At 42.4% G+C, this 16,532-nt stretch overlaps 1 protein-coding gene across 2 annotated transcripts in view; it reads left to right on the top strand.

Moving 5' to 3' along the window:
- The window catches only part of COQ6 (coenzyme Q6, monooxygenase), a 59,982-nt gene extending 51,771 nt beyond the window's left edge, over window positions 1–8,211 (top strand). For both annotated transcript variants that reach the window (XM_069735719.1, XM_069735716.1), the window contains exons 12-13: window positions 7,365–7,531; window positions 8,113–8,211. In XM_069735719.1, coding sequence (XP_069591820.1) covers window positions 7,365–7,531; window positions 8,113–8,142 — 197 coding nt within the window. In that variant the 3' untranslated portion in view covers window positions 8,143–8,211. The remainder of the gene's footprint in view (window positions 1–7,364; window positions 7,532–8,112) is intronic.
- The last annotated feature ends 8,321 nt before the right edge of the window (window positions 8,212–16,532 follow it).

Genomic DNA, 16,532 nt, shown 5'->3' on the forward strand with positions numbered 1-16,532 from the left:
CTTTGGAGGACACTTTCTTTTTAACAGGATATAAGGGTGTATTGGCGGGTGACCTGATTTCTACCAAAACACCTTGTAACACATAATCCTGAATTTGTTGAGAAATCGCCTGTTCTTGCTGGGCGCTGATGGGGTATTGCCTAAGCTGAGGTAATATGGTTCCCGGGGCAGTTTCTAACAGTATAGGAGCTACTGATAAAAATCCTACATCAGTGTCTCCTTTTGCCCATAGGCTGTCAGGAACCCGAGACAAGTCAATTTTTGCTTGTTGAGTGTAAATTTCGGGAAAATCCTCCATTGCCTGTATTCTAACATATGGTTCCAGAGTTTCTGCATCTTCAGGGATGGTCAGCATAACTGTGCCATCTTCTCTAAAATGGATGTTTGCATGCATTTTACTTAAGACATCAGTACCCAACAAGCAGGTAGGTGCACCTTTAGCAAATAAAAATTTGGATACAAAAGTTTTAGGGCCAAAGCTCACATTTAAAGGTTTTGTAAAGGGCAACGCCTGAATTTTACCATCATACCCTTCTGCATATGTAACCTTTGAGGATATATTGTCAGGATATGGTAAAAAGTCCTGATTTAAAATGGAGGATGTTGCTACCGTATCTATCAGAAAAGGTACATTTTTACCCTCAACTTCAACTTGTATTATTGGTCTTCTAGAAGGAAGAGAGACCTGCATAACTTTCAGTCATTCTGAGCTGTCTGTTTGATCAGGCACTAGGTTATTTATCCTATTTTTGGGTACAAAGGTTCCTGAATCTATATCTGTTTTTCTCTTCCTACATTCCCTTTGGAAATGTCCTGGCTTCTTACAGTAATGACTAGTAAACTTTTGATTAGCAGAGCCAGTATTAGCCTGTGCAATTCTTACTGGCTTAGAATTTTCTCTTAAGTCCATTTCTATCCCTACAGCTTTCTGTCTAGCCAGGTGTGGGTCTTCCACGGTTCTCCAATCAGGGGTTGCGGCCTTAAGCTTTTCCTTCACTTTTGGAGACAATCCATCTATAAAGGTTTTTGTAACTAACCTCATCATTCCTGGAGCGGTTAGATCCATGCCTTCATCTCTGAAATTATTTTCTACACTTAGATAATATTCGTCTACTGATTGTCCAGATTTCTGAGCCACCACTCCCGTTGTTCCTCTCTGCCTCTGTCTCTCCCTCATGAAAACCATTAAGTGATCTACAAATTGTGTACCTGATTCTATCGTTTGTAAGGCACCATCTCCTGCTTGGGGCCTATGTACCTGTAGATTTGCTAATAGCTCCTGGAAGAGTCCAGGAGTCATTTTCATTCTACATAATTCTTCTCCATCTGCCCAAACTCCAGCGTGAGTCTGCATAATTTGCTGTATATATTGTGCAAATCTAACTGGACACTGGGTGGGATCTGGTGCGTTATGCAAGAGAGACATGCCTTCAGCGGGGGACCAAGGGAAATATTGTCGAGTTTGGTGATATCTAGTTCCCATTACTCCGTCAGCACCAGGTTCCCTAAAGGGTCTTGGTACTACCCTAACAGGGGCAAGTACAGCGCCATGTCTAGGTGTACCACAGGCTAGGCAATCATTTCTCCAGTCTGGATTTTGTTGTCCACAGTGCGGACATACCCATCCTCCTGGTCCGGCTAAACTTTGAGGTGGTGTTTGGAGAAAAGATGGGGCATGTGGGTTAAGGTATGGGGGTGGGGTATTTTTAGATTCCACATTTTGTTTTTCTCCACAGCCTGTGGGTCTAATACACCACTTTTTACTCTGTTGATTATATGTCCATCCCTCATTTTCTGCTACCCTAGAGACATCAATCAATGCTTGGATCTGATCTATCCATTTCTTGTCTCTGATTATGCCTTTTTTCCTTTCCTGAATTCCTTCCCATAGTTTTCTACTAAAAGCTTCTGCCCTAGTAACTCCAAACTTACTAAAAATCTTTTTCAGCCCCTTAGTGGCATCTTCACCACTTCTCTCCTTTATGATAGTATAGATATCTAATTCTTCTGGTTCCGACTTTGTTTGCTTATTCCCCATTTTCTTATCCTGAGCTTTCTTGCCCTAGGTGGCGTTTGGGTATGAGAATACCTCGTTACCTTCTTCCTAAGGAGCTAGGATGTCTTTTTTCTTGCCCTAGGTGGCGTTTGGGTATGAGAATACCTCGTTACCTTCTTCCTAAGGAGCTAGGATGTTTAAACTGTGTTGATGTAAGAAAATCCTGATTCCTACACCTATAGCAAACAACACAAATGCAACCAGACAGAAAAAGAAAAAGAACATACAACGTATCTTGTCCCAGGCTAATTTATCTGTCCTGGGCTTATACTATCACATACAACGTATTCTTGTCCCAGGCTAATTTATCTGTCCTGGGCTCATACTATCATACACTTATCCGTCACCAGGTTTTTGTCAAAGACAGGATCAGAGATTGAACATAGGCGCGGAGGTCTCCCCGAAAGGACGCAACCACGTTGCCCAGTGGGACAGTCACTTCTTCTGTTTCAACCCCCTGGGCGGCTTATAGGGCTATTCCCAACTTCCACACACCTTCTATTCACATTCACTCTCATTCAATGCCGTACTCCGTGAGGTGATCAATTCCTAAATAGTTCAAGAACCCGAGCTATAGGTATCCTCCTCTACTAGAACTACCCGCTAAAGAACACGACACAGAAAATCTTACGGACAGTGCAGGGCAGATATAAGAGATCTAACAGTGTCTCTTACCTGGCCAGGTTTTTGTTCATCTGCCGTCCATTATCCCAGATTCTCTTTTCGTTCGTATTCTGCCGGTGTTCTTGAAGGAATACACAGACCTCGGGTCCCTGTTCAGGCGCCAGGAAATGTCGGGATCACACTCAGTCGGAGCAGCCTTTGGAAGTGGGGATTCACCAGAAATAATACACAAGACACGTCTTGTATAGTGTATCACTGGGAAGTCTCTGAAGCACGCCTGCCTTCAAAGTGCTATCCCTTCTTTATATAGTTGTTAGTGGTTATACAAGTTTTGCATGTTTAAACAAAGAGACAAAACAGGAAAGAAAGAAAAGAAAACAGTTTCGTGGGCGGCAGTTTCACAACAAACAGTACAAAGGCAATTCCACAGACAAGAAAAACAGGATTTCATACTATAGCTAAAATGTCCTTGAATGGACAGGTCAATGTTTATCACAAATTCTTTTTTTTTTTTTTTTTTGTTCATTGAGGTAATCATTTTTGTTCTGCTCTTCACAGACTCGACAATATCTATTGTACATTAATATTTCAATCATATCTTTTAACTCTAGAATGCGTACCTGGGGCCTCGCAGGCCTGCTAGGTTACTTGTTTTCTATTATCTGTAAAACTACATTAGTTAGAATTTTGAAACTCAAGGTAATCCTCAGGTATATAGTTGTTAGTAATATCCAGTTGTTCATATATTTTTATGTTCTAGGCATCTCGTATAGCAACGCTTTTTTTGTGACTACCCCAGATTCACGTACCTGGGGCCTTTGAGGCCTGCTATGGTTTACATGTACTCCTCAGTCTTTTTGTCTGTACTGTTGTTGGGGAAGAACTTATGAGTTATGACTCAGTCTTTATGACTATTGGTCGATGGCTGTTGCTGGGAAGAGTGTGGATTCTGCCTGACATGGTAATGTGATCCTGGAAGGGAGTTTCCCCTCACAAAGTAACGTGATTATGATGTCAGTACAGGTCCTTTAGTCCTAAATCCTAGTTGCTGGAGAGACTTTGGAGGAAGAAGTCAGCTTTCTTTGGTCTGTAACAAAGAACCTTTCTGAGCTCCAAAACCAGAGGCTTCTACTGCACTTACAAGAAAGTGATCTGTTGAAGGTAAGAGTAGGGGGGCTGTACTTTACCCTAAGCACACAAACACTAACAAAGTCTTAGCACACACAGTGTATAGTGCACAAGCCTGATTGTAATCTTTATTTTTTACTTTTCATTTTAGTTTACTCACATCTAAGATTACAATGGCACAGTCTACATCAAGGGGATTGACTGTCCAAGAAATTGAGGCGATTATTTTCAATAGTGATGAAGACAATGACATTTCTTTGTCAGATGAAGAGTATATTCCACCAGCTAATGTATCAACTTCATCGTCCAGCGATTCCTCAGATGATGAAGTAGTAATGGATCCAGCAGAATGTGCAAGTAGAACATCTAAAACAAATGTTTTTTGGAACAGTACTGCTGTGGCTCATGCACGCACCCCATCACATAACATTATTAGAGTTCCTCAAGGAGCTGTCGGAATTTCCCAATTCATGTCCAAAAAAGATGTTTTCAGTAAATTTGTTTCAGATGATATTGCAGATGAGGTAGTATTGTGTACGAATGTGGAAGGTAAACGTATTGCTTCGGAAAAAAAAAAAACTTGGAAAAATATGCCTATATTGGCCTTACTCTTCTGGCAGGGTCGACTAAATCATATGATGTGCCAATCAGAGAGTTATTTCTGAACCCATTTGCAGATCCACATTACAAAGCCACTATGTCCGTAGATAGATTTGAGGCTATTCGGAGATGCATTCGTTTCGGTGAAAAGAGAACTCGGCCTGTGAGGTTGGCAACCGATAAATTAGCGCCTATTAGCTATATATGGAATCTTTTTATCAAGAACTGTTACAAACTTTACAATTCTAGCGAATATGTGACAGTGGACGAACAACTTCTTGCCTTTAGGGGACGTTGCAAATTTATCCAATATATGCCCAGTAAGCCAGCTAAATACGGCATAAAAATTTTCTGGATGTGCGATTCAGCAACTTATTATGGGATGAATGGCATGATTTACTGTGGAAAAGAAGCTGACGCTCCAGTCCAGAAAGATCTATGTTCCAACATAGTGAAAACACTAGCTTTACCAATTTTCCATTCTGGAAAAAATATCACTATGGATAATTATTTTACTAATTTAGAACTGGCCAATTTTTTGCTTCAGAAACAACTAACACTTGTTGGTACAATGAGACCAAACCGCCGCGAAATTCCACCAATAATGAAGCACAATGCACAGCGACCAATCTACGAGAGTGTATTCGGTTTCTGCAATGAGGCAACAATGGTGTCCTATAAAGCCAAGAAAGAAAAATCTGTGATATTACTGAGCACAATGCATCACGATGAAAGTATTGACACCAATGACAGGAAACAAAAACCTGAAATTATACTTCATTATAATAAGACAAAAGGAGGTGTCGACAAGATGGACGAAATGATTACTGAATATTCGTGTAAAAGGCAGACTAAACGTTGGCCTGTTGCCCTTTTTTCCAATATCCTTGATGTGTCATCCCTCAATAGCTATATTATTGTCAAACTAATCCAGAATTCCATGCCAACAGGAATGACAAGAGACGTCTATTTTTGACAGAACTTTGTTATGAACTTTTGATGCCTACTATGCTAGAGAGAAGCAGCACAAAATGCTTATCAAGGCAAATTACAGAGGCAATGATCCGATGTGGAATATGCTTTCAGGAACAGCCAGAGCAAAGAGAAAAAAAAAGAAAGCACTTTTATATTTGTCCAGCAAAGAAAGAAAGAAAATCGGAGCGTTTCTGTTCTACTTGCGGACAAAATGTATGCAGGGAACATTCTGAAGAAAAAATAATATGCAAGAATTGTCGGGGGAATATGTAAAGTGGAAAATAAATATTCCTGCACCAAGTTTGCTACAGACTTTATGTAAAAACTTTTTATAAGAAAAAATGTATCCATCATAAAAAATTGTACTGAGTGAATATATTGGGCGTGCCCGTTTAGTTAAATTTTTGTTGTTTTATGTACATAATTTTTTTTGGGAATTATACACATCTTAGGCTATGTTCCAAGTAGCGCTGGGGTTCACCAGAATGGGATCCATAATGGATCTGACCTCCTGGTAACTCCAGCTAAGGCTGATGGAATGCCGGGATTCCACCAGCCTTAGCTGAGGTCACCAGGAGGTCAGATCCATTACGGATCCCCTCCTGGTGGACCCCAGCGCTAGTGGGAATGCATCCTTACTTTGCAAATTTAAAATAAACTTTGAAAAGTATTTTTATTTGAGTTATTCCATGTTATTTGCACACAGGCCTAAAAGGCCCCAGGTACGTGAATATGGGGTAGTCACAAAAAAAGCGTTGCTATACGAAATGCCTATAACATAAAAATATACGAACAACTGGAAATTACTAACAACTATATAGCTGAGGAATACCTAGAGTTTCAAAATTGTAACTAAAGTAGTTTTACAGAAAATAATAAAAAAGTAACCTGACAGGCCTGCGAGGCCCCAGGTACGCGTTCTACCAGCCTTAGTCGGGGTCACCAGGAGGTCAGATCCATTACGAAATCCCGTCCAGGCGGACCCCAGAGCTAGTGGGTATGCATGCTTACTTTCAAATAACTTTGAAAAAATATTTTTTTTTAGTTATTCCATGTTATTTGAAAACAGGCCTCAAAGGCCCCAGGTACGTAATAGTGTAGATTTCTATGGTCACTAGTGTTGGTCACGCATTCTAGGATTAAAAAAAATAATAATTTGTAAACATACTGAAAAAACGCCTGATCATTTTTTTATTCATTTTATTAAAGGGGTTTTCTGACACTAAATACAGCTTTGCTCAAAAGTTTACATACCCCGGCAGAATTTTTGCTTTCTTGGCCTTTTTTCAGAGAATATGAATGATAACACCAAATCTTTTTCTCCACTTATGGTTAGTGGTTGGGTGATGCCATTTATTGTCAAACCACTGTGTTTTCTCTATTTAAATCATAATGACAACCCAGAACATCCAAATGACCCTGATCAAAAGTTCACATACACTGATGATTTTGGCCTGATAACATGCAGAGAAGTTGACACAAATGGGTTTGAATAGCTACTAAGGAAAACATCGTCACCTGTAACCTGTTTGCTTGTAATCAGTGTGGGTGCATAAAAGCTGAGTGAGTTTCTGGGATCCAGACAGACTCTTGCATCTTTCATCCAGCCACTGATGTTTCTGGATTGCAAGTCATGGCGAAAGCAAATGAATTGTCAACGGATCTACAGGATCTAACTCCTTCTTTTTTCAAGTTCAAGTGTCCATAAAAAAAAACGTCAGTCTCCCCTGCTGGCTGTGCCATTACTTCAATTGCAACATTTTGCTGATGTGAAATGTTTGTTGCTGCATCCAGATATGACTCTGCCGGTTTTTTCCTTTACAGTGGACGTTGGCGCACTTCCTATTAATGAACAACCCCTCTAAGTGTTATTAGTGTAGCACGCTGTCGTGATCCTGTTACTTTCCCTCAGTGTTATGTTACTAGAAGGTTTTCATCCAGGACATTGGGGTCCTCATTTCAGCTTTTTTTTATTTCCCAGGATCCATAAGGCACCTTCTGAAGTATGAGACGGAGCGTCAGAGACAGAACCTGCCGCTGATGGCCACCATTGACTTGCTGAAGAGGTTGTACAACACAAAGCAACCACCGGTCGTCCTTCTCCGAACCGTTGGCCTTCAAGCTACAAATGCACTGCAGCCACTAAAGGTTTGTGGTCTCCTGTGTGGCACTTAGTGCCGTGTTTGGCTGTACAAGCAACACCTAATGTGACTGCTGACACTAAAGGCTTGTGGTCTCCTGTGCTGCACTTATTGCCGTGTTTGGCCGCAAAAATGACTCCTAATGTGACTGTCGCCACCAACGCAGCGTCATGTAGATGAGTGGATCCTATTGTCAGACTGTGGTTGTGAACATGTCCAGCGCGCCACAAAGCGTTCCCATTAATGATCTCAAAATATTTGTGACTGCTTAGAGATTAAATTTTTGTTGACGAAGCTGGATGATTTACAGCTATTAGCCAGCCTGAGTACATGTGGGGGTTGCCTGGTTGCTGGGGAATCCCCACATGTAATCAAGCTGTCTAGTAGCCACAAATCATGCAGCTGGGGCAAGGAAAACGAAATCTCCGAGCACTCACAAATACTCAGAGACCACCCTAGCAATGAGTATACTCGCTCATCACTAGTTCCCATCAGTGCAGAGCGTTGACATTTGTATGATCAGACATGTAAAGCGTTTTTGTCCTTCGTGGTCCACGTCTAATGAATCCTTTTCACTGTCATTTCCAGGAACAGATCATGGAGTTTGCCAGTAGATGACCATTCCACGAGCCTCGGAGTCCGATTTATGTAACTAATAATAGAAAATAAAGCAATTTTTATCACCGAGGTAATCGCCTGGCATCTGGAGGTAGAAGAGGTACAGATATTTAAGGAGGCCGCACAATGTGGCTATTGATGACCCGGGGTCTGCAGATTTTTACTCATCTATGGCTGTTCATATCTACAGTGATGGCCAAAAATTTTCAGGCTAAAGGCATATGCACATTGTCATTGTTCGCAGGAGGAAAGTTTGCGTTGACAGGAAATCTGAGTGTTGGCTGGACAAACACTGTGTACAACATGCGTCTGATGCGTTTTTCCCATTCATTTGAATAGGTGAAAACGCTGCAACAACACTGAACGACATGTAGCAGTTTTTAAACCACTGCTAGTCTGCAAGGAAAAAATAATCAGCATGTGCATGAGACAGCAGAAACGTCATTCACTGTGCTGATATAGTAAAATGCTGCCTGGTTTGTTTGTTTTTTTGTTTTAATGGGATAAAAACAACATGTGATCAAGCACTAACATCCAATTAACCCACCTCTCTTCTGCTTCTCCTTTTTACAAATCCCTTTCATTGACTCACTAATTACCCAATAAACCCAGTTCAACCTACTAACACCAACAAAGCCATCCATAACCTGTCTCCTCCGTACATCTCCAAACTAATCTCCTGATCTCTTCAAACATGTAATGTCAGGTCCCCCCAAGACCTCCTTCTCTCTTTCACACTCCTACGTTCCTCACGAAATCGACCCCAAAATTTCTCGAATGTTCCCCATCATATGGAATTCTGTGCCACAACATGTCAGATTGACCCCTACACTTGGAAACCTTTCAGAAGGAACTTGAAAACCATCTCTTCAAAAAATGTACAGCCTGCAAATGACCCCACTGCCACCTCACCACCACTGGAGCTACCGTAACCTTCTAATCTATGGTCTACTTCCCCATTATGCTATAGGCTGTAACAGGGCTACCAGCAGGACTTTCATGGCCCCATACTGTCAACATTTTTGGGCCCCCCTTGAGACTCCACCCAGGCTCTATCCCAGCTCCCCCTCCAACTCTCAAACTATCCACAGTCCCACTGCCATCTCATAGAAAAACTCCACTTTTGCACCACGCCCTCGCCAATCACACATTGTTAGTTCCCATCTAACACCCGATCGAATAATACCACATACAAAGGACAAATACCACCAGACCACATACAGTGGGAGAAATAAGTATTTGATCCCTTGCTGATTTTGTAAGTTTTCCCACTGACAAAGACCTGAACAGTCTCTAATTTTAAGGGTAGGTTAATTTTAACACTGAGCGATGGAATATCAGAAATAAAATTCAGAAAATCACATTGTATAAATTATATAAATTTATTTGCATTTTGCAGTGAGAAATAAGTATTTGATCCCCTACCAACCATTAAGAGTTCTGGCTCCTACAGACCAGTTAGACGCTTCTAATCAACTCGTTACCTGCATTCAAGACAGCTGTCTTATAGTCCCCTTTATAAAAGACTCCTGTCCAGAGACTCAATTAATCAGTCAGACTCTAACTTCTACAACATGGGCAAGACCAAAGAGCTTTCTAAGGATGTCAGGGACAAGATCATAAACCTGCACAAAGCTTAAATGGGCTACAAAACAATAAGTAAGACACTGGGTGAGAAGGAGACAACTGTTGGTGCAATAGTAAGAAAATGGAAGAAATACAAAATCACTGTCAATCAACATCGATCTGGGGCACCATGCAAAATCTCACCTCGTGGGGTATCCGTGATCATGAGGAAGGTGAGAGATCAGCCTAAAATTACACGGGGGGGGGGAACTTGTTAATGATCTCAAGGCAGCTGGGACCACAGTCACCAAAGAAAGCCATTGGTAACACATCACGCCATAAAGGTTTAACCCCTTAACGACCGCCAATACGCCTTTTAATGGCAGTAGTTAAGGGTACTTAATCCACAGCGCCGTTAACGGCGCTGAGGAAAAAGTATATAGCGCCCCCCAGAGTCAGATTTTCTCCGGCGTCTCTGCTGCCGGGGGTAGCAGAGACCCCAGAAAACATGATTCGGGTCGGTTTTTACCGACCCCCGGGTTGCGATCGCCAGTATGAACCGGTTAATACTGGCGACCACAAAAAAAAAAAGTCCGCCGTGCCATTCAATCTCTGTCCTTCGATGTGATTGCACATCAGAGAACAGAGAAATGGGGTCCCCGATCCCACCCGGTACCTCCCGGTGCTCCTCGTGCTTCCCCCCCCCCCCATGGGCACCACCATCTTCTGGTTAGAAAATGGCGGGCGCATGCGCAGTGCGCCCGCCGAGATCTGCCGGCCGGCACCCAGCAGATCTCTGGGTCTTGGCTGCCGGGGGGTAGCCAAGACCCCAAAGAACATGGTCCAGGTCGGTAAACCGTATACTGGCGATCGAAAAAAAAAAAAAAAGGCCATTGTGCCATTTAATTTCTCTGTCCTCCGATGTGATTGCACATCAGAGGACAGAGAAATAGGGTCCCCGATCGCCCTCCGATACTTACCAGTGTCTCCCTTTTCTCCTCGGCCCTCCTGCTTCAATCAATGGGCGCCGCCATCCTCTTCCGGGAAGAAATTGGCGGGCGCAGTGCGCCCGTCGAGATCAGCTGGCACCCGGCAACAATAGGAAGAATTTTCCTATTGGTTAATTTTGGTCACTGTGATAGACCCTATCACAGTGATCAAATTAGAAAAAATAGTAAATAACCCCCCCACCCTTTATCACCCCCTTAGTTATGAAAAATAATAAAATAAAGAAAATGTATTTATTTCCATTTTCCAATTAGGGTTAGAGTTGGGCTAAAGTTAGGGTTATGGTTGGAGTTAGGTTTGGGATTAGGGTTATGGTTAGGGTTGGGGTTAGGGGTGTGTTGGGGTTAGGGTTGGGATTAGGGTTAGAGGTGTGTTGGGGTTATAGTTGTGGGTTGGGATAAGGGTTAGGGGTGTGTTGGGGTTAGGCTAGGTTCACATTGCGTTAGTGGGTGTCCGCTAACGGACACCGTTACATGGCGCAATTGTCACAATTAGCGCAATTTAACGGATCTGTTAGCGCACCCATTGACCGCAATGTGCTAACGGATCGTAACGCATCGCTAAACATATGCCTTTTTCGGCATGCGTCAGCGATGTGCCGTTAGTTTCGGACGGACCTCGAACGCTGCTTGCAGCATTCAGGGTCCGTTCTTCGCTAGCGTAGATCGTGCATCTGCGCTAGCGGGATTGCCAAACGCAATTCCTTTTTGGACATTGCATTAGCGCAATCCGTTAGCGTATCCACTAAACGGATTGCACTAACGCAATGTGAACCTAGCCTTAGGGTTATAGTTAGGGTTGGGATTAGGGTTAGGGGTGTGTTGGGGTTAGGGTTGTGATTAGGGTTATGGTTAGGGTTGTAATTAGGGTTAGGGGTCTGTTGGGGTTAGGGTTGTGGTTATGGTTAGGGTTGTGATTAGGGTTAGGGGTGTGTTGGGGTTAGGGTTGTGATTAGGGTTATGGTTAGGGTTGTAATTAGGGTTAGGGGTCTGTTGGGGTTAGGGTTATGGTTAGGGTTAGGGGTGTGTTGGGGTTAGGGTTGTGGTTAGGGTTGTGATTAGCGTTAGGGGTGTGTTGGGGTTAGGGGTGTGTTGGGGTTAGGGTTGTGATTAGGGTTAGGGGTGTGTTGGGGTTAGGGTTGTGGTTAGGGTTATGGATAGGGTTGTGATTAGGGTTGGGGGTGTGTTGGGGTTAGGGTTGTGATTAGGGTTATTGTAGGGGTTAGGGGTGTGTTGGTGTTAGGGTTGTGATTAGGGTTAGGGGTGTGTTGGGGTTAGGGTTGTGGTTAGGGTTGTGATTAGGGTTAGGGGTGTGTTGGGGTTAGGATTGTGATAAGGGTTATTGTTGGGATTAGGGTTAGGGGTGGGTTAGGGTTTTGATTAGAGTTAGGGGTGTGGCGGGGTTAGGGTTGGAGTTAGAATTGGGGGTTTCCACTGTTTAGGTACATCAGGGGGTCTCCAAACGCGACATGGCGCCCCCATTGATTCCAGCCAATTTTGCGTTCAAAAAGTCAAATGGTGCTCCCTCCCTTCTGAGCTCTGCCGTGCACCCAGTGGTTTACCCTTACATATGGGGCATCAGGGTACTTTGGACAAATTGGACAACTTTTGGGATCCAGTGTCTCCTGTTACCCTTGAAAAAATAAAAAAAAATGGGGGCTAAAAAATCATTTTTGTGGGGAAAAAAATAATTTTTTATTTTCACGGCTCTGCATTATAAACTTCTGTGAAGCACTTGGGTGTTCAAAGTGCTCACCACGCATCTAGATAAGTTCTTTGGGGGTTCTAGTTTCCAAAATGGGGTCACTTGTGGGGGGTTTCTACTGCAGGCACATCAGGGGCTCTGCAAACGCAACATGACGCCGGCAGACCATTCTATCAAAGTCTCCATTCCAAAAGGGCGCTCCTTCCCTCCCGAGCTCTGCCGTGCACCCAAACAATGGTTCCCCCACATATCAGGTATCAGCGTACTCAGGACAAATTGCACAAAAACTTTCATGGTCCAATTTCTCCTGTTACCCTTGTGAAAGTAAAAATTTGGGGGTGAAAAGATCATTATTTTTATTGAAGGATTCCACAAAATAAGATAACAAACATATGATATCATAGCATAACGTCAAAATAATTCATATATCAACATTAATATGGACATAGATATGACAAAGTACCTTCAATAATAAAATATACAAACAAACAAAACATAACCTTCAGTATAATGCATTCTACCATGCATTGCACTTCCTAATCAACTGAGTTTTTGTGAATGTTTTAAAGCTCCTATCAGATCAGGTTATAATAGACACGTTATTAATCCTACATAGATCATCACATTCATAATCCAGAATAGATAAACACATCAGGGACTATATCGCAAGATTGAAGAGACCATAGCACCAGGAGCTAGGTGAGTGGCGAGTCACACCAACTTTCCCAAATCTTTTGAATTTTCTGGGCACATCCTCTGTTCCTGTATAATATGTTTTCATAAGGAATTACGTCATTCACAAGTTTCTTCCACTTGTTAATTGAGGGAGATTTCCCCCCATCCACCTTAATACTATTGCTTTCCTAGCCATAACTAGAGCTTCCCTAAGAAATATTCTGTCATGATGGACCCACATCTCCTCATCCATGACCCCCAGAATGCACAATTCCGGTCCACATTCGATCGGTATCCCCATTATCCGCTCCAATGTATCTATGACCTCACTCCAATATCTCTGTATAATCCTACAGTTCCAAATAAGGTGCCAGAAATCAGTCCCGGATTCCCCACATCTGTGACAATCACTTGGGGTCAGATAGGATTGGTGAAGAATATACAACTGAATTAATTTATTATTTGCAGCAGGCGACACCATCGTATGTGCTTCTAGGATATCACTCCACTGATGATCAGTAATAGATGGGATCAGCTCCCTCCATTTACTCTCCACAGCGAGCTGAGTGGATGCGATTTTAGAATTTAACAAAAAGGTATAAAGGGAGGATATTACTCCTGTGGGTCCTTGGGTCGATAGTATTCCTATCAGCGGATATTTAGATATTCTCATTCTAGGATACGGGAACTGATATGTTATGGCGTGTCTTAATTGCAAATATCTATAAAATCTGTCAGGAATTCCGAACCTGACATGGATTTGTTTGAACGATAATACAATTTCATTTTCAAAAAACTGAGCAAGTGTTGTTATTCCTTTTTGTTTCCAGAAAACTAGATCCTGTAAATCCTGTAGGTGTGGGAACTCTGGATTATCCCATATCTGAACTTCCCCAATTTGATCAGTAAATTTCAAAAGGCTTTTACTTTCTTGCCAAACCTGTATTACTAAACTATGCGCAAATAACAAACCTTGGGGTGGTCTGTATGAACCCTCCAGTATTGCCCATGGTGTATGCCCACCCAAAAAATGCACGAGATGGGCTTCTGCATTAATAAGTTTACCCTGAGTTACCCAATATTTTAAGTAGCGCAGCTGACCAGCCAGATAATACAAATATGTCAGGGACCGCATATCCACCTTGGTTCTTGGGCCTCTGCAGCGATCCAATACTTAAAGGGACTCTGTCACCTGAATTTGGAGGGAACAATCTTCAGCCATAGGGGCGGGGTTTTCGGGTGTTTGATTCACCCTTTCCTTACCCGCTGGCTGCATGCTGGCTGCAATATTGGATTGAAGTTCATTCTCTGTCCTCCATAGTACATGCCTGGACAAGGCAATCTTGCCTTGCGCAGGCGTGTACTATGGAGGACAGAGAATGAACTTCAATCCAATATTGCAGCCAGCATGCAGCCAGCGGGTAAGGAAAGGGTGAATCGAAAACCCCGCACCTATGGCTGAAGATTGTTCCCTCCAAATTCAGGTGACAGAGTCCCTTTAATTGAGGTCTTGACTGACCCCATATAAACACTGCCATCATGCCATGCATTTTCCTGAAGGAACTTTTAGGAACCCTTAATGATGTATGTTCCAGCATATATAAGCATTTAGGAAGAATTATCATTTTAATTAATCCAATTCTTCCCGCAGCAGATAAGGAAAGTCTAGACCATATCCCAAACTTATTCCTCACCAGAGGGTATATATTATTATTAAGGTCTCCAATCGGGTTTTGAGTAATAACGATGCCTAAATATTTAAATGTGTGTACTACCTGTAAACCACATAGCACAGGTACAGTTATGTTATCTATTAATGACATAATCACAGACTTCAGTTAATCCTAAAACGAGATAGTTCCCCAAAATAATCAGTTGCCCTTGGAAGAGATTGCTGCTTTACTTTATCTAGAAAGAGTACTAGATCATCAGCATATAATCCCACTTTATCCACTCTAGAGTTGATATTGATTCCCTCCACTATAGGGTCCTGCCTAATTACAAGCGCAATTGGCTTGATTGCAAGAGCAAAGAGCATTGGGGATAGTGGGCAGCCCTGTCTAGTTCCACTACCCAGGGCAAAATAATCCGACAGCAAACCATTAACAAGGATGTTAGAAAAGATCATTTTTGTGGAAAAAAAAATGATTTTTTATTTTCACGGCTCTGCATTATAAACTTCTGTGAAGCACTTGGGCATTCAAAGTGCTCACCACACATCTAGATAAGCTCTTTGGGAGGTCTAGTTTCCAAAATGGGGTCACTTGTGGGGGGTTTCTACTGTTTAGGTACATCAGGGGCTCTGCAAATGTAGCATAACGCCCGCAGACCATTCCATCAAAGTCTGCATTTAAAAACGTCACTACTTCCCTTCCAAGCCCCGACGTGTGCCCAAACAGTGGTCCCCCCTTCACATATGGGGTATCAGTGTACTCAGGACAAACTAGACAACAACTATTGGGGTCCAATTTCTCCTGCTACCCTTGTGAAAATAAAAAATTGTGGGCGAAAAATAATTTTTGTGGAAAAAATACGATTTTTTATTTTCACGGCTTTACGTTATAAACTTCTGTGAAGCACTTGGGGGTTCAAAGTGGTCACCACACATCTAGATAAGTTCCTTAAGGGGTCTAGTTTCGAAAATGGGGTCACTTGTGGGGGGTTTCCACTATTTAGGCACATCTGAGGCTCCCCAAAAGCGACATGGCCGTCCAATCTCAATTCCAGCCAATTCTGCATTGAAAATATCAAACGGCGCTCCTTCCCTTCCGAGTCCTGCCGTGTGCCCAAATAGTGGTTTACGTCACATATGGGGTATCGGCGTACTCAGGACAAATTGCACAACATCTTTGGTGGTCTAATTTCTCCTGTTACCCTTGTGAAAATGAAAATTGGGGGCAAAAAATCATTTTTGTGGAAAAAAAATACGATGTTTTATTTTCACGGCTCAACGTTATAAACTTCTGTGAAGCACTTGGGGGTTCAAAGTACTCACCACACATCTAGATAAGTTCCTTAAGGGGTTTTCTTTCCAAAATGGTGTCACTTGTGGGGGCTTCCACTGTTTAGGCACATCAGGGGATTCCCAAAAGCGACATGGCGTCTGATCTCAATTCCAGCTAATTCTGCATTGAAAAAGTCAAACGGCACCTCTTCTCTTTCAAGCTCTGCCGTGCCCCCAAACAGTGGTTTACCCCCACATATGGGGTATCGGCGTATTCAGGAGACATTGCACATCACATTTTTTGGTTCATTTTCTCTTTTTACACTTGTGAAACTAAAAAAATTGGTTCTGAATTAAAATGTTCATAAAAAAAGTTAAATGTTAATTTTTTCCTTCCACATTGCTTCAGTTTCTGTGAAGCACGTAAAGGGTTAATAAACTTCTTGAATGTGGTTTTGAGCACCTTGAGGGCTGTAGTTTTTAGAATGGTGTC

This window comes from Ranitomeya imitator, chromosome 1, assembly GCF_032444005.1.
Source record: "Ranitomeya imitator isolate aRanImi1 chromosome 1, aRanImi1.pri, whole genome shotgun sequence".
In the NCBI taxonomy this organism is placed as follows: Eukaryota; Metazoa; Chordata; class Amphibia; order Anura; family Dendrobatidae; genus Ranitomeya; species Ranitomeya imitator.